The sequence below is a fragment of the Cervus canadensis genome, chromosome 19, assembly GCF_019320065.1.
Source record: "Cervus canadensis isolate Bull #8, Minnesota chromosome 19, ASM1932006v1, whole genome shotgun sequence".
In the NCBI taxonomy this organism is placed as follows: domain Eukaryota; kingdom Metazoa; phylum Chordata; class Mammalia; order Artiodactyla; family Cervidae; genus Cervus; species Cervus canadensis.
The window spans coordinates 4,607,338-4,622,941 of record NC_057404.1 but is presented as its reverse complement, the minus strand read 5'-3'; the positions used below and the strand labels follow the sequence as shown (position 1 = coordinate 4,622,941).

General features: G+C 38.8%; 1 protein-coding gene across 1 annotated transcript in view; it reads left to right on the top strand.

Annotated features, from left to right (window-relative positions):
• The first annotated feature begins 8,231 nt into the window (after positions 1-8,231).
• The window catches only part of GRXCR1 (glutaredoxin and cysteine rich domain containing 1), a 116,603-nt gene continuing 109,230 nt past the window's right edge, over positions 8,232-15,604 (top strand). The window contains exon 1 of the mRNA XM_043438599.1: positions 8,232-8,633. Within this exon, the coding sequence (XP_043294534.1) occupies positions 8,232-8,633 (402 nt within the window). The remainder of the gene's footprint in view (positions 8,634-15,604) is intronic.

The following is a 15,604-nucleotide window of genomic DNA, read 5'->3' as shown; positions in this document are numbered from 1 at the left end:
GGCCTAGTGCGAAGAGTTGACTCATTGGAAAAGACCCTGATGCTGGGAGGGACTGGGGGCAGGAGGAAAAGGGGACGACAGAGGATGAGATGGCTGGATGGCATCACCGACTCGATGGGCATGAGTTTGAGTAAACTCCGGGAGCTGGTGATGGACATGGAGGCCTGGCATGCTGCCATTCATGGGGTCGCAAAGAGTCGGACACGACTGAGCGACTGAACTGAACTGAACTGAACTGAGTAACAAGGTGGTGGGTTGCAGCGCCCTAGTGGGCCCCGGGGCTAGTGATGTCTCACTGTGGGTGGAGTCAAGATCCCAAATGTTCTAGGGATATTGTCACTGGCACGTGAAGCCAGATCCTGGGGTTAGTGGCGGTCGCAGCTGGTTCCTGAAGTCTGATCGCGGGTCCCTGGGATCTCAGAGCTCATTTCAGATCATTAATGGAAGGGAGTTCCTGACACAGGAATGGGGCCCAGGGTGTCCTGAGGGTGATTTTGGCCTGTTAGTAGGTGGGAGGGGCCCAGCTGGTCCCAGGATAGGGTCTGGCTTGCTGTTGGTCGGCTCAGTCCCCAGGCTGCAGGACTGTAGTCTTCCTCCTTCTGGTGTCTGCCCCCTGGTGGGTGAAGCTCCTCTGGAACCTAGCGCAGTCTTACTGCTGGGAAGGGCCATGTCTGCCCAGGGGTGGGTGGTAATGGGTCTTGGCCCTCTGATGGGTAGGGGCATGTCCAGAGGTGGCTCTGGGCTCAGGAAGTTTTTAAAGCAGCTTGTATACTGGTGGTTGGAATTGTATCCCCCCATGTTAGTTTTTTGGCCTGAGGCATCCCAGCACTGGCATCTATCAGTTGTTGGATGAGGCCAAGTCTAGACCAAGATGGCGGCCCCCAGCAGCATTGTTCATGGAAGTATTTGAATGTTCCCCAATATTTCTCCCACCAGTGTCTCTATCCCTAGGGTGAGCCTCATCCTCATCCTACCCTGCCTCCAGGAGACTCTCCAAAACCAGGAAGGAGGTCTGGCCCAGCGTCATACCAAACTGCTCCTTTTGCCCTGGAGGGCTTCCCTGATGGCTCAGCTGGTAAAGAATCTGCCTACAATGTGGGAGACCTGGGTTCAATCCCTGGATTGGGAAGAGCCCCTGGAGGGAACAGCTACCCACTCCAGTATTCTGGCCTGGAGAATTCTATGGACTATAGTTGATGGGGTCACAAAGAGTCAGACATACTGAGGTGACTTTCACTTTCATGGTACACATGAGATTTTGTGTGTGCCCTTTAAGAGTGAAGTGTCTATTTCTTCCAGTTCCCTGGGGCTCCTGCAGTTAGGCCCTGCTGGCCTTTAAAGCCAAATGTTCTGGGCACTAATCTTCCTGGTGCCAGACCCCCCAGATGGGGAGACTTTCGTGGGGCTCAGAACTCTCATACCTGTGGCAGAACCTCTGCAATATAATTATTCTCCAGTTTTTGTGTTGCCCACCCATGGAGTATGAGATCTGATTATTTCATGTCATCCTTCCTACATTTTGTTGTGTTGCTTCTTTGTGTCTTCAGTTGTTTGAAGAACTTTTCTGAGAGGTTCCTGTCTTTTTCACTGATGGTGGTTCTGCAGGTCATTGTGGTTTGCGTGTGCTCAGGAGAGCAGGTGAGCTTAGGATCTTTCTACTCTGCCATCTTGGCCACTGTCCCCAGTTCAGTCTTTTTGATGGTTTATTCATTAATATTTATTCTTGAGTGCCATACTCATTCATCCAATCTGACCTTTCTTCCATCCTGGGGCCTTTGTATTTACTTTTGTTATCATTCTATGCAGAATATTGAGAAGTAAGCATCCCATGTGTAGGATAAATGTATTTTTAATTTCACTCATTGATTTCCTCTTCATTGGGAATTAAGAGATAACAGATTCATATGCCAATCAGTTCAGTTCAGTTCAGTTGTTCAGTCATGCCCGACTCTTTGCTACCCCATGAATCACAGCATGAATATCCTCAGGTAATAATGGAGTAGTTAAAAAATCTTTTTACCATAAGATATTTATAAATATTCTATATACTGACAATCTGAATAAAGAAGAACATAAAAGTGACCTTTCTTCCAATCTTTTGAAAGATCTTTTCTTTTAAGTATCTTAGCTATACAATACACAGGAAATTCCTTATTTAAGAGAAAATAACAAAATCCTTGTTTTATGTTTGAATAAAACTTGAGCTTATAGCTACTTGGTGCTAAGTAGACTGGATGTTTGAATCTCTTGGTTTTTATAAGTTGAGGGTAGCCAAGTCAAGGTTTCAACACCTAAATAAGTAAACTTGATTCATTGTTCTTTGATTTTTCTGGGACTGGATTCTACAAGCAGAGTATACTATTTACTCTCTAGCATTCAACAACTTTTAATATAGAGTAGATGATGCCTTTAATGACACCACGAGCATTAAATGACTCAGGTATTTTGCCTGGAAAGTTGTTGCTGTTCAGTCGTTCAGTTGTGTCTGACTCTTTGCGACCCCTTGGACTGCAGCACGCCAGGCTTCCCAGTCCTTCACTGTCTCTTGGAATTTGCTCAAACTCATGTCCATTGAGTCAGTGATGCCATCCAACCATCTCATCCTTCTTCTTCTTTCAATATTTCCCAGAATCAGGGAGAGATTTCCAATGACTCAGCTGTTCACATTAAGTGGCCAAAGTATTGGAGCTTCAACTTTAGCATCAGTCCTTCCAATGAATATTCAGGGTTGTTTTCCTTTAGGATTGATTGGTTTGATCTTGCAGTCTGAGGGACTCTCAAGAATCTTCTCCAGCACAACAGTTTGAAAGCATCAGTTCTTCAGCATGAAGTCTCTTTATGGTGCAACTTTCACATCCATACATGACTATAGAAAAAACCATAACTTTGACTTTTGCCTGGAAAGTAAATAGATATTAATTCCCACCTTGTATGTAGCCTGGGAGCAGGAAAGAAAGAGGTGAAAGTACTCATGTTAGCTGTTATTTATGTGTCTCCTAAATGGGAGGTCAGTTTGTTCTGACATTAGAACTTAATTTAGTTAGTCTTAATTCAGCAAACATTTATTTATTTGCTTCATTTATTTATTGCTATGTATAAGTGAAACATCCTACAAAATACAGTGGGGAAATTAAAGATGAGAATTGAACTATAAAAGTCTATTTTGGAAAGCTGTTTCTCTGGGAACTCTTTATTGGTCCTCCTTCATTGGTGGTAATGCTAATTTTAAAGATTTTAGGTAATTAGATACTAGAAGTGCTGGGTGCATGTTGAGTCTACAGCTGAGCAGCCCTGAGACTCTGAGCCAACCATGCCTCTCTGGATCCATGGTGACAGGTATAAGCCAGCACTGAAAACCCCTGCTCCCAGTTACAGCACTTAATATATAGTCAACAGTCCAGAGTTGTATAGAGTGAATGAGATTCTGCAAACTGTAGCCCTTCTCCCAGGATCTAAGTGACGACAGACTGGTTCAGCCTTGAAAACCTAGAGTCAGACTAGAAAAAAATTACTTTGATTCCTTTTCAGTTAATTATGTTCACTGACTCCACGTTCTTCTCACTATCCTCCAAACAGTATAGTCAGCCCTCTGTATCCATAAGGTTCCACACTCATGGTTTGGTTTCAAACAACTGCAGGTGGAAATATCTGAAAAAATTCCAGAAAGTTCCAAAGAACAAACTTAAATTTGACATACACTAGCAACTATTTACATAGTTTAAATATTTAAAAAGCATTTACATTGTATTAAGTATTATAAGTAATCTAGAGATGATTTGAAGAATTGATATAAGGGAGGATGTGTGCAGATTATATGTAAATACTGTGCTATTTTAACAAGGGGCTTGAGCATTCATAAATTTTAGTATCTGTGGGGGTCCTGGAACCAATTCCTCAAGATGCCTAGGGATGACTGTATGTGTGTTTAGCTATTTTAAGTAAATGATAAGAATTTATAGCTATCATCTGTTGAACAGCATTCTGAGCACTTTGTATATACATCATTCTAGTCAGTCTTGCCAAACATTCTGAGCAATAAAATCTACTATTTGACAAATGAAGAAACTGAGGTTCAAGGTCATTTTAGGGGATGGTATAGCCAAGATTTCAACCCAGCACTGTGTATACCCGCAGCCCCCATTCTTCACCACTAATCTATAAACTAAGAAATCATCGCTCTTTCTTGTTATGTATTAGTAGTTTTGTTTTCAACAAATATTTTCTTTAATGCACTCAGTTTCTTTTTTGATTTAGAAGTTCTCTGCACTTCAAATGAATATTGAACTGTGAATTTTGATTTGCAAATTCATGTTGGTTGAGAAAATCTCAGTATTCTGTAAGCTGAAAATTTCAGGGGTAGCTTGTTCTCCCTGTTTTACTGAGGTTGTGCATGTGTGTATGCTAAGTCACTCAGTCATGTCCAACTCTGTGGAACCCTAGGCACTGCAGCCTGCCAGGCCCTCTGTCCATGGGATTCTCCAGGCAAGAACACTGAAGAGGGTTGCCATTCCCTGCTCCAGTGGATCTTCCTGATCTAGGGATCAAACCTGAGTGTCTTATGTCTCCTCCATTGGCAGGTGGATTCTTTACCACTAGTGCCCTTACTGATGGTTAGTAAATCTTTTGCCCCTCTAATTGCCAATGTAGTTAGAAAATAAAAATTGATACGTCCTTTCCATCCAAGCAGAAGTTCTGAGAACAGCACTTTGGGAGTAAGTCATGATTTATTGTTTCCCTAGGGACATGTGCTGCTGGAGAGAAGACCATCACTTTGCCAATGACCGGCAATATTTCTGCAAGACCAAAAAATAAAATAGTGAGTATGATAGCTATAAGATGGCAGCAAACGGAGACATTTTGCACATATTTTCTGTGATCCAAGGGATTAAAAAATTATCCTCCAAATGCTAGGAATATTTCTAAATTATTTTCACCATTCAGTAATAATCACACAGAATGGTATATGGGGCAATATTTGGAGACAAGATGAGTAATACTTCTTTGCAACTAAGGAAGTAATTAGATATTATGATTAAAAAACTAATGCTAGCATATCCAGGCCTAGGTCTAGCTGCTCAAGTACTGTTTCTACTAGGAATTGAACAAGGGGTACTTTTCTCTTTGAATACATCATTAATGTTAATTTCCAAAGTAGTTCTACCTTGGTTAATACAATATTTGATCTGGAATTTTTAACTTTATATTTTAAATAAATAAATACCCAGTGGTGTCAAACTTGTAATATTTCTGTATTGGTAATGTGGTTTTTCATGGGAATGGGATGTTTGTTCATGTTTTGAGGGGTTGCATAAATCAAGGCTTAGCTTAGGAAGGAAAGGTCTTGTTAGTTGTGTGCCCTCTTTTGAGAAGAGCTTTGTAGATGGGAGTTATTCTTTGGGCATTTGGCCTTTTTTTAGTTCTTTGAACAAACTTATGGTTTTCTGCCTCAGGGCCTTTTCAACTACCATTTCAGCTGAGGAAGTAGCTTCAGCTACTGTTGCCCACTTCAAGTCTTTCATGATCAATCTCTTAATTTTGGTAGGCCCTAGTTTAATGCCTCCTATTAGGAGAGGCTAACCATGATTCTTCTAAAGTAGGCTCCCTTCTTTTATATTTTCTAATTGTATCCACCTTTCCCCTTTGGTAAAATGCTTGTTACAATTTTTATTACTACCTCTAATTGTTTATTGAGTGTTATCTGTTTACCTCTAAAGGCAAGGATCATGCTTGTATAGATCCAGCAATTCTTTGATATTTAGTAGGTGCTCAATAAATATTGTTAAATGAATAAATGATTGTAAGAGTACATCTGAAGGAAACTCCTGCTCAAGGGTGGGGGCCAAACTGACAAAGCAAAGATAATGTTGTTGTTTAGTCACTAAGCTGTGTCCAACTCTTTGTGATTTCATAGACTGTAGCCTGCCAGGCTCCTCTGTCCATGGGATTTTCCAGGCAAGAATACTGGAGAGGGCTGCCATTTCATTCTTCAAAGGGTCCTCCCAACCCAGGGATCAGACTTGCATCTCCTGCTTGGCAGGTGGATTCTTCACCACTGAGACACTGGGGAAGCCCTGATTATAATGCAGGGAATAATAAACTGATAGTGGGAAAAGGTGGCAAGTGGGATAGTTAGAAAGTGCTATATTCATATTGAGCAGCTGGGAACAAATTCTAAACACAATGAGAGTGGAAACTGTTGAGAATAGCATTGGTGTGTTTTATTGGTGATGACTAGAAATTAGGTTATTTTTAAAAAGAAGGGTTCTGTACATCTTAAAATATGCTGTGTTGAGCTATAGCTAATTTTTCTAAGTATTATGTAACCAATGGAAGGTATGGGTCTCAAGCTTATATATCTTTATATTTATTATTGTCTCCTGGTACCCTTGGGGGGTATGCAGTAGATGCTTGTGGGATACTTATTGCCTGAATGAAAAAAAGAATTACAAAGATTATCCATTGAAAAGAACAGGTTGATTTTTATTTTAGCTTAAGACGGGTGTGTGAGTTATAATGACCTAGGACATATTACACATTAGGACACACATATTCTTATACCAGCAGATACTTCCATTTACTTGTAGTCCAATGCAGTGGTCATAGCTGTGAATTTCCTTGTGACTCAGACAAGCTCATATATGGCATGACTGCTGATGTCATCCAGCTAGCAGATGGGGAAGAAAGAGAAATAGAATGACATACAGTGTCTTGTCAACTGCCTGGGTCCACAGATACCTGTCACTTTTGCACACATCCCCTCGGCAAAAGCTAGGCATTTGTTCTCTCTCCCTTAAATGCAAGAGGCTGGACAATGTAGTTGTATGTATCAGAGCATCTCAGCTTCATACACACTGTAATAAATTTCACAAAATTATTAACATCTCTAGCAACAGTAGTTGTGACTTTTATTTTTAACTCTGTACTGTTAATTACTCTCTGAATTTTCTGAAATAAGCACAAATTAAGTTTATAATCAGGCAAAAGCTTATAAACATTAAAAAAAAAAAAGGGTCCGTGAGAGCTAGCTGAGTATCCTCCCTCTGGAGGTTCAGATGGGTTGGGGCGCTCACTATGGTGTGAGTTTCAGTATGTCTTTGTATCTTAGGAACTTCTTCAGGTGCTTGCCAAAGTGACAGAAAATCCACCGAGCATAGTGTAAGGAGGCCCCTTCTCTATGCATGGGTGGTTTGGATATGACATTTATCAGTGCTGATCCCCTGGATTGCCTTGGCTGATCTGGCTGACTTGGAGGATTTTCCATTCTTCCCTTGCAGTTCCATATTTCCTTTCCAAAACTTTTCCTTCTGACAAAGAGAGGAGTGTTTTCTGCTCCCAGAAGTGGGAAAGCACAAAAGAAAAGTTATTTATTTTTATAGTCTGTTGAAAAGCTGCTGCTGCTGCTAAGTCGCTTCAGTCGTGTCCAACTCTGTGTGACCCCACAGACGGCAGCCCATCAGGCTCCGCCGTCCCTGGGATTTCTCCAGGCAAGAACACTGGAGTGGATTGCCATTTCCTTCTCCAATGCATGAAAGTGAAAAGTGAAGTCGCTCAGTCGTGTCTGACTCTTTGTGACCCCACGGACTGCAGCCTACCAGCAAAACTACTTGTGCACAGAGATGAAGGTGTAGATTGAACATTCATTGTATAAATGTGGGTGAAGTCTAACTGATGATTTAATAAGAATTGGTATTGATGGCCCTATGCAAGCATGTAGCATGTTCACTGCCCTTTTTTAAGAGTGTGAAAGACAGAAGGAATAGGCACTGTGAGAAGCCTATGACACCTCCCAGCCTACACATTTGATTCCATATTTTCTCTCTGGTTTCCACTCTGAATTTCAGAGGTATTTCTGCAGCTAAGATCCTTCTCAACACTCACCCCTGGCTTCAAAGTTCGAGCCTTTCATTTCTTTGCCTCGTACTTACCTTCTGTTTCATTGCTTGCTACTTTCTTGCACTTGTCTTGCTGAAGAGTCCACCGTGGCTATTTAATATTTAAAGGCTGGGATCACTTTGCAGGTTTTAGTTTAAAGGTAACCATAGCACGCACACACACACAGACACATTCATTATTCATAGCAGAGATGCACTGTAAGTTCTTGGGACACTTCTTTCCCTGCGATGTTAGTTTCATGCAAATGCTGCCGTCACTAGAATTAGGCTCAGATATTGCTATGTGGCAGGTTGACTAATGCAGGAGCGAGGGACCCAGAACTATGTGAGCTGTTTGTTATGTGGGCGGATGGGACCATGCTGAAGCGGGAGATGAAGCCAGAAACTGACAGGCCCCGGAAAGTCCGATTTCGGATCGCGTCGTCTCACAGCGGGCGAGTTCTGAGGGAGGTGTATGAAGATGGACGGCCAGCAGGCTCTCTGGATTCTGAGTGTGCCAGTGTCTGTGGCATAGATGGGCTCCGTGAGTCTGATGGACAGCAGAACGGCCACATAGGACCGGAGGGTGACGAGCAGGAGAATGACCAGGATAACTTGCTGGTGTTGGCAAGGGCGGCCAGCGAGAAGGGGTTTGGGACAAGAAGAGTCAACATTTTAAGCAAGAATGGCACAGTCAGAGGTGTTAAATATAAAGTCAGTGCTGGGCAAGCTCTGTTCAACAATCTGACCAAAGTATTACAGGTGAGTCACTGAACTCTGCCCTTCCTTCCTGGCCTTTGTTACTAACTCACCGTCTGAACACCTCTGTTCTCCAGTTTAAAGCAAGCCTCTCTTACTCATGACTCTTACACTATGAGTCACTTCTGCCTCTAGGATATTGTCTCAACAGCCATCGATGAAAAACATGGTCAAATGCTTAGCAAACTAGATTGATTTCTCAAGGCCAAATTCCTAACATTTAAGTAGTCTTCTAGTACATAATGACTAAAACAGAATATGTGTTTCTTAGCCAAGGAAGGGAAGAAGACAGATTATAGTGTTCAAAGCATTTGAGCAAAGCTTAGGAATTAATTCCTGGTTAATCATCCTTAATACACCCGTTTGCCGTGTGTCATCACTTGTATAGACATTTAAACTAGAAAAGATTGAGTGCTACATTGAGTGGAGTTGGGTTTAGTTGGAATGCTATGAAGATAAAAGGCTAATTTGACTCCCTCCCTTTCCTGGTGAGTTGCAGATTTCATCTAAGGTACTTTATTCCATTAATTTGCCTTAAGAACTCCAGAGCAGTACTTGAAAAAGTTATTCTTCTGTAAGTGTACAGTTTGGATCCAGATTTTATAGTAAGAAGTTAGTCTTTAAAATATGATAGATTATGCACCGTAATGCAGGAATGCATTATTCATCCTGGGGCCGTTGGCAATGATCTTATGTTAATACAAGTTTTTGAAATTGCCTGGGAGCATTGGTGAAATGATTTTCTGTTAAAAACAGGAATCTTTATTTCATGAATGGAATTCCTAATCACTACCATTAAAGTAGCAAGCCAAAACTTTTTCATTGTAATACCTTTTTATATTATTTGAAATATTTAAATAAAGTGATCTCTCGTGATGAATATTCCAGTGCCTTGACATTAAATAAGAACATGGGAGTGGTGGGGAATTTAGCCAAAGACTTTTATTTTTCATTTAAAGGAAGTATTGGGAAAGGTCACATTATGAGGATTTAGAAAAGAAACTAAAGGGTAAAAGCTTTTCAGATCAAAGGTTTTTTCATTTATAGAATTTACGTATGACAGATTTCACAGATTAGGGGTGGGGGTTGAGAACCAAACATCAGAAACTGGTGAGCATGTTTTACTAGGTTGAAAATAACCCCGTGTGGCGTTCTCTCCATTAGGCTGGTTCATCTTAGCGCCCCGTATGTTTCGCCCAGAGCAGAAATTGTTATTGCTAAAGTGTGGAACAAGACACCATGACAATTACGTTTATAACTGTTTGCATTCTTGTGATTAATTTAGCTTGTCATGACTTCACCTGCTTTATAATTTGGAGGGTTATTTACAAAACTGCTGTACTAATTTTGGTCCTTGGATTAGAATTTGTTGTTCAAATCTCCCAAGAAACCTATCCTTTATGAGTAAATACCTTAAACCTTCAAAGCCTACAAGAGGAAAGCTTTTCCTCTTGGTGGCTTTATCCTAATGATGCTATAAACTCAAATACACAATAGAGGCAATTCCAAGATAAAAATTTTAGTCCTAGATTAGGTTACAATATTTGTTTAGATTTTTATGCATAATTCCATCACCCTCTTTTGTTTTTTTATATTTTAATTTTTTTAAATTATGAAAACATGGTAACGCATTTACAGGAGATGTAGAAAATACAAAACAAGGTTATATGTAGTTCCACTACATATTACAATTATTTTTTAAGTAGACAAATTAAGATTTTTACTTGGAGTTTCAATATCAAACTCTCAAAAATTAATAGAATGGATACACAGAGAAGAGAAGGATATAGTAGACCTGAAAAGCACTATGAACCAATTCAACATAATTAAGATTTATACAGTTTTCACACAACAGTAGGATACAAATTCTATTAAAGTTCCCATGGACTGTAAACTTGAAGACATTGGAACATATCCAGGGGCATAAAACAAGGTGCAAAAATTTCTAGAGATATTGAAATCATACAGTCTGTTCCCTTATCATTGTGGAATTATGTAGAGATCAATATAAAAAATATTTGAAGATAACCGACATATTTTCAAGTGCAGTGTGACCTTTACCAAGAGAGATCTTTGACTTAGTCATGAAAAGCCTCAAAAAAGTTAGACTGAAAAAAGTATAGAGGGTAATTGCAGAGAAGAAAGCATCTAAATGAAAAATTAGCATCAAAATGAGAAATTAATATTAAAGATACTTTATAAACAAAATCCCATGTACTTGGAAATTAAATGACCACTTTCAAATGATGTTTTATCCAAGAAGCCATAACAAGGAAAATTAGAAAATATTGGTAATAGAGTAAAAAATGAGAAGAGAATTTACCAGAATTTGTTGCATGCAGCCGAAGTTGCTCAACGCAGTTAACTACAATGTGGAGTCTTGAGTAAGGTATGGAAACAAATAATGGACACTAACATAAAATTGTGTTCATCATTTTTTTAGATAAAAATCCAACAAAACTGTCATTTTCTAATAATGTAACCTCATTCTATTCACTCCATGCTTTAAGAAGACAATAATGGTTACTAACAGAGGTCTCTCAAAGTTTGATATTTAATCAGTTTTTTTTCTTTCCGAGCTGGTCATTCTTTTTTTTTTTTTAAAAAATAATTGTAAAGAAATCAGTGCATTATATTCACAAGTTGTGGCCATTATCACTAGTTTCATCCTCATAATGATCACCGCCACTATCACTGTGGGGATATTCGCCCACGTCTCCAGGACAGAATGTTAAAGGAGCTCCCACCTTATATCAGAGCTGCTGGCTGCAGGATTTCAAGGCCTCCGTCCCCATCACGTCTGTGTGAACAGCGCAGACATCCACACAGTGTTATGCTGAGAGCTGACTTGGATCCTGCCGCCTGCTAAGAGACGTGTGCATCGATAAAGGATGACAAATGTCTCCGGCATATGTTTTAGGATGACTTAGTCGGTCCTGTCCACAGGCATCCCACGTGCAGTATCAGAGAAGCCCCAGAAGGTAAAAGCAGAAGTTACCATTCAATTACACTCATAGGTCGGTATAGCGGCCAGAAGTGCCTCTTCCCGGGATCTCTGTATATTTTCCAAATCCCTCCAGAAGTAAGCAGCAAGGTTAACCAGATGGAACAGTAATGTAGCAGTTTCTCTCAGGGAGGAAAACCTAGGAGTCAGGAGTCCTATCTTGGATATTGGTTAAGTTTCCAGTGCACAGCCAATTTTGAAGAAAGGAACTGTGCTGGAAGAAACGACCAGGTCGTTCTTCCTACTCTTCATTTAAGATAATAAGTTATAAAATCTTAAAGCACTCAACCTGAAACTTGAGAGGAAACCCTAACTATAAATAACATCTTTGAAAAAGCAAATCACTTTGCTTTCTATTAGTTTTCCATTATGTTATCACTGTCTCATAAAACACTGGTAAGTGACTTGCAAAATTTTCAACTGCAGAGGATAGCCTTGAAATCGTTTTTGCTCCAAACATTTATACTTCTGAGCAGCACTTATTAATTAATAGGAAGTTGTCTATAAAAAGGATATTAGAACAAATTTTTATTTCATTTGTCAAATAATTGCCCTATAGAATTCTGGGTTATTGAAGGTGTGCAGAATGAATCAAGGTTTTTAAGGGTGGTGATGGACCCAGAGAGAAAAGGTCACCTGGATTATCCATTGGCCCTTGTAGATTGTGGTTTGTTGGTGAGTCACTCAAGGGCCTGGTGCTGGTCTAAATTATGACTTTTCAGATGCCTGACTTTTTCATATCTCCCAGAGATCACAGGATGTAATGCCTAAGAGAGGCCGATTTGGAAATCTGAAAGCCTAGAATATAGTCATGGCCTGGAGACAGGCACGCATCAGAAGCTGTTTATGTTGTTCTTACATATGGGAACCTGGAGAAGGGAATGGCAACCCACTCCAGTATTCTTGTCTGGAGAATTCCACGGAGAGGAGCCTGGTGGGCTACAGTCCACGGGATCGCAAAGAGTCAGACACGACTGAGCTACTTTCACTTCACTTTGCATGCAGTAAAGTTCAAGAATTATGAACCAAAATGTAAAAGGAAATTTTAATGAAAAATATTTCTTAGTGTTCTGTATGACTTCAATGTTTAATGAGGAAATAAGAAGATATGTATTGATTTATGGTTTTTTACTCTGATCAGGTTAGATCATCAGGAGGGTCTTTACTGAGTCAGAGATAAATAAAGGTATACTTATAGACATGTTTCCTATTGGTATCCTAATTTATCCATCTCTAGTTGGTTTAGAAACAGGTCTAGAAATCTCAGCAGTATAGGTGTTCTTTTTAGTTCTCTTTAAGAAATTCTGCTGTAAGGATATTTCTATCTAGATAATACTTTTCCTCATTATTTGAAAATTTTAGAAAATTTATTTTTTGTTTAAAAAATTATTCATTGTTATCTCATGCGAGACAAATTACACAACTGTATTGCTCAAGCTCTCCACCCAGTTTGCATAATTAAATATGAGATACACTTTTCTCTCAGCAGCAACATCATTTCCAAAGGCTCTTACAGTGGTCAATGATGCAGATAATTAAGGTCATTAATGTTTTCTAATTTATTCTTATAAAATGACATTTCAGACGGTAATCTTTTCTTGATCTTATCTTCAGACTTTGTAAGCATACTCTGTTAGAATTGCCTAAACAATTTCCATAATTTTAGTTCCCTCTCTTTCTACAAATTTCACATTTCTGTATTAGAGAAAAATAGATGCAAAAAAATAAAGTAATTACAGCACACACTATAATTTGGTGGCTCTTTTCAAAGAACTCAAATTAGACATATAACCTCCGTCTGTGTATGTATATGCATATCTCTAGCTTGTGAGCTTGTATGTATGAGCATTCTAATATTTCAAGACAAATAAAATAAAAATAATAATTCACTAGCAGAACAATTATGCAAAGGATTTTACAAACATTATTTTGCTTAATTATACTCAAAATTTTGTGAAATAAGGAGGATATTTTTATTATGATGGTGTCTGTTTTTTAAATAGCTGGATATCAGAGAAATCAGTTATTTGACCCAAAACTAGAATACTGCCTTTCACTGTTTTGGATTTGTTCATTTTTAAAAGTATAACACTCTATATAAACATTCCTCACTTTGCCTTTTGAAATGTTGTAATAACAAATATGAAGATATACAAGAATATCATGTTATGATATCATCTGGTCTTTTGAAATTTCAACAATTGGTTAGAAGATTTTTAAATTTATCATCCATTGAACTTTCAATCTTCACCTAGGGGAGGTTTTTCTGCAGCTAAATAGCTTCTATTCAGTTTTAAATTGTAACTCTATATCATCATTTGATTGAATTGTCATGAGATTGGAGAAGTTGGGACCGCAGGGGAATGGCTTGGTTCACTCAAGGAAACAGCTGCTCAGCTTTGCTCACTGACCTTAGCATACAGCTATTTATCTGTATTGGCAGAAGTTTCTGGACATACTTCTTATCCATCTCTGGTTCACTGAATCTAGGTTTGATAATAAAATAATACTCCAGAAAAAAGGAAGGAACACTCTTGATGACTGTTAAGTCCCAATGGCTTATTTGGACCATTCTGGAAAAACAATGATAATGGTAAAGGTTGATTAAGTACTTCCTGAATGCCAGACACTGTTCTCATTATTTATGTGCATTGGCATATTTGTTCTTCATAGCAACTCTATAAGGTAGTATCATTATTAATCAACTAAGTACAGTTTGAGCTTCATTTCTGTATATGAAACATTAAATTGTGGGATTTAAAATCATATTTATCTGGGGAAATTCTTATGCAATAGTTTATCAAAACAAGCATCTACTAATGTAAATATTGCCTTCTTAGCTATCAGTAGGCAAGAAATTCTAGGATTTTTGATACAATTTCAAGTGGTGCAGGAAGCTACATTAAGAAATTAGGTGACATCATCAAAGAAGCAGGGAAAAAAGCACCAAAATATAAGTTGGTATTGTTGTCGTTTAGTCACTAAGTCATGTCTGATTCTTTTGCGACCCCATGGACTCTAGCCTGCTGGATTCCCTTGTCCATGGGATTTCCGAGGCAAGAATACTGGAGTGGGTTGCCATTTCCTTCTCCATGGGATCTTCCCAATCCAAGGATCAAATCAGTGTCTCCAGTGGATTCTTTACTGTTGAGTCACCAGCTACTGATATATTATTGTCTACAATTAAAGAATTGTAAACTGTAGAGTATGTGACCACTTTCCACGTGCCATCCCTTTGGTACTCTTTATAACACTATTTATACTGTGATACTAATTAGGACCTCAATAAATATTCTTTCTTTGAGTTAATGAATTTAGTGACATACTCTTAGTGGTTATTTCCTTCTCTTTGTGTTTGGAGATTTCTTATATTGGATAGGAATAGAGTTTGCATGGTGAAGTATTAGTAGCTTGCTCCCATCAATTCTCTAATTGATGTGAGTTATCTTTAATTGATATGAGTTATCTTTAATATTCATTCAATCCTTTATTTAATAGCTGTTGACTGCATATCTAATATGGAGCAGGGACTCTGCTAGATAAGACGAGGAATAAAACCTAATTTCTGCCTCCATGGACGATTGAACAGTGTATTATGAATGGTTGTGTAAAGTGATTCCTGGAAGAATTCAGATACAACACTGACACTGTTTCCCATCTACAGAGGATTCACCCCCTCTCTTTGCTTATTGGCCTATCATAGCCATGCCCCCATTCTTCATTGGCCAATGCTTATATTTTTCTTAGCTTTAGTCTTTTTTCTCATTAGACTGTCATTATATTACATTCTTTTCTTCAGTTACTCTTGCTTTCTTTTTAATTTCATTCTGATCTAGATATAAAAACAGAAGGGTAATCTATATAATTAAGGATACTTATTTTGACCTTATAAGTCCCCAACAGTCAGGAACAGTTACTCTACCCTTTAGCACTCACTTATCCAAGTCCTGTGAATCTTATTAAAATCTTG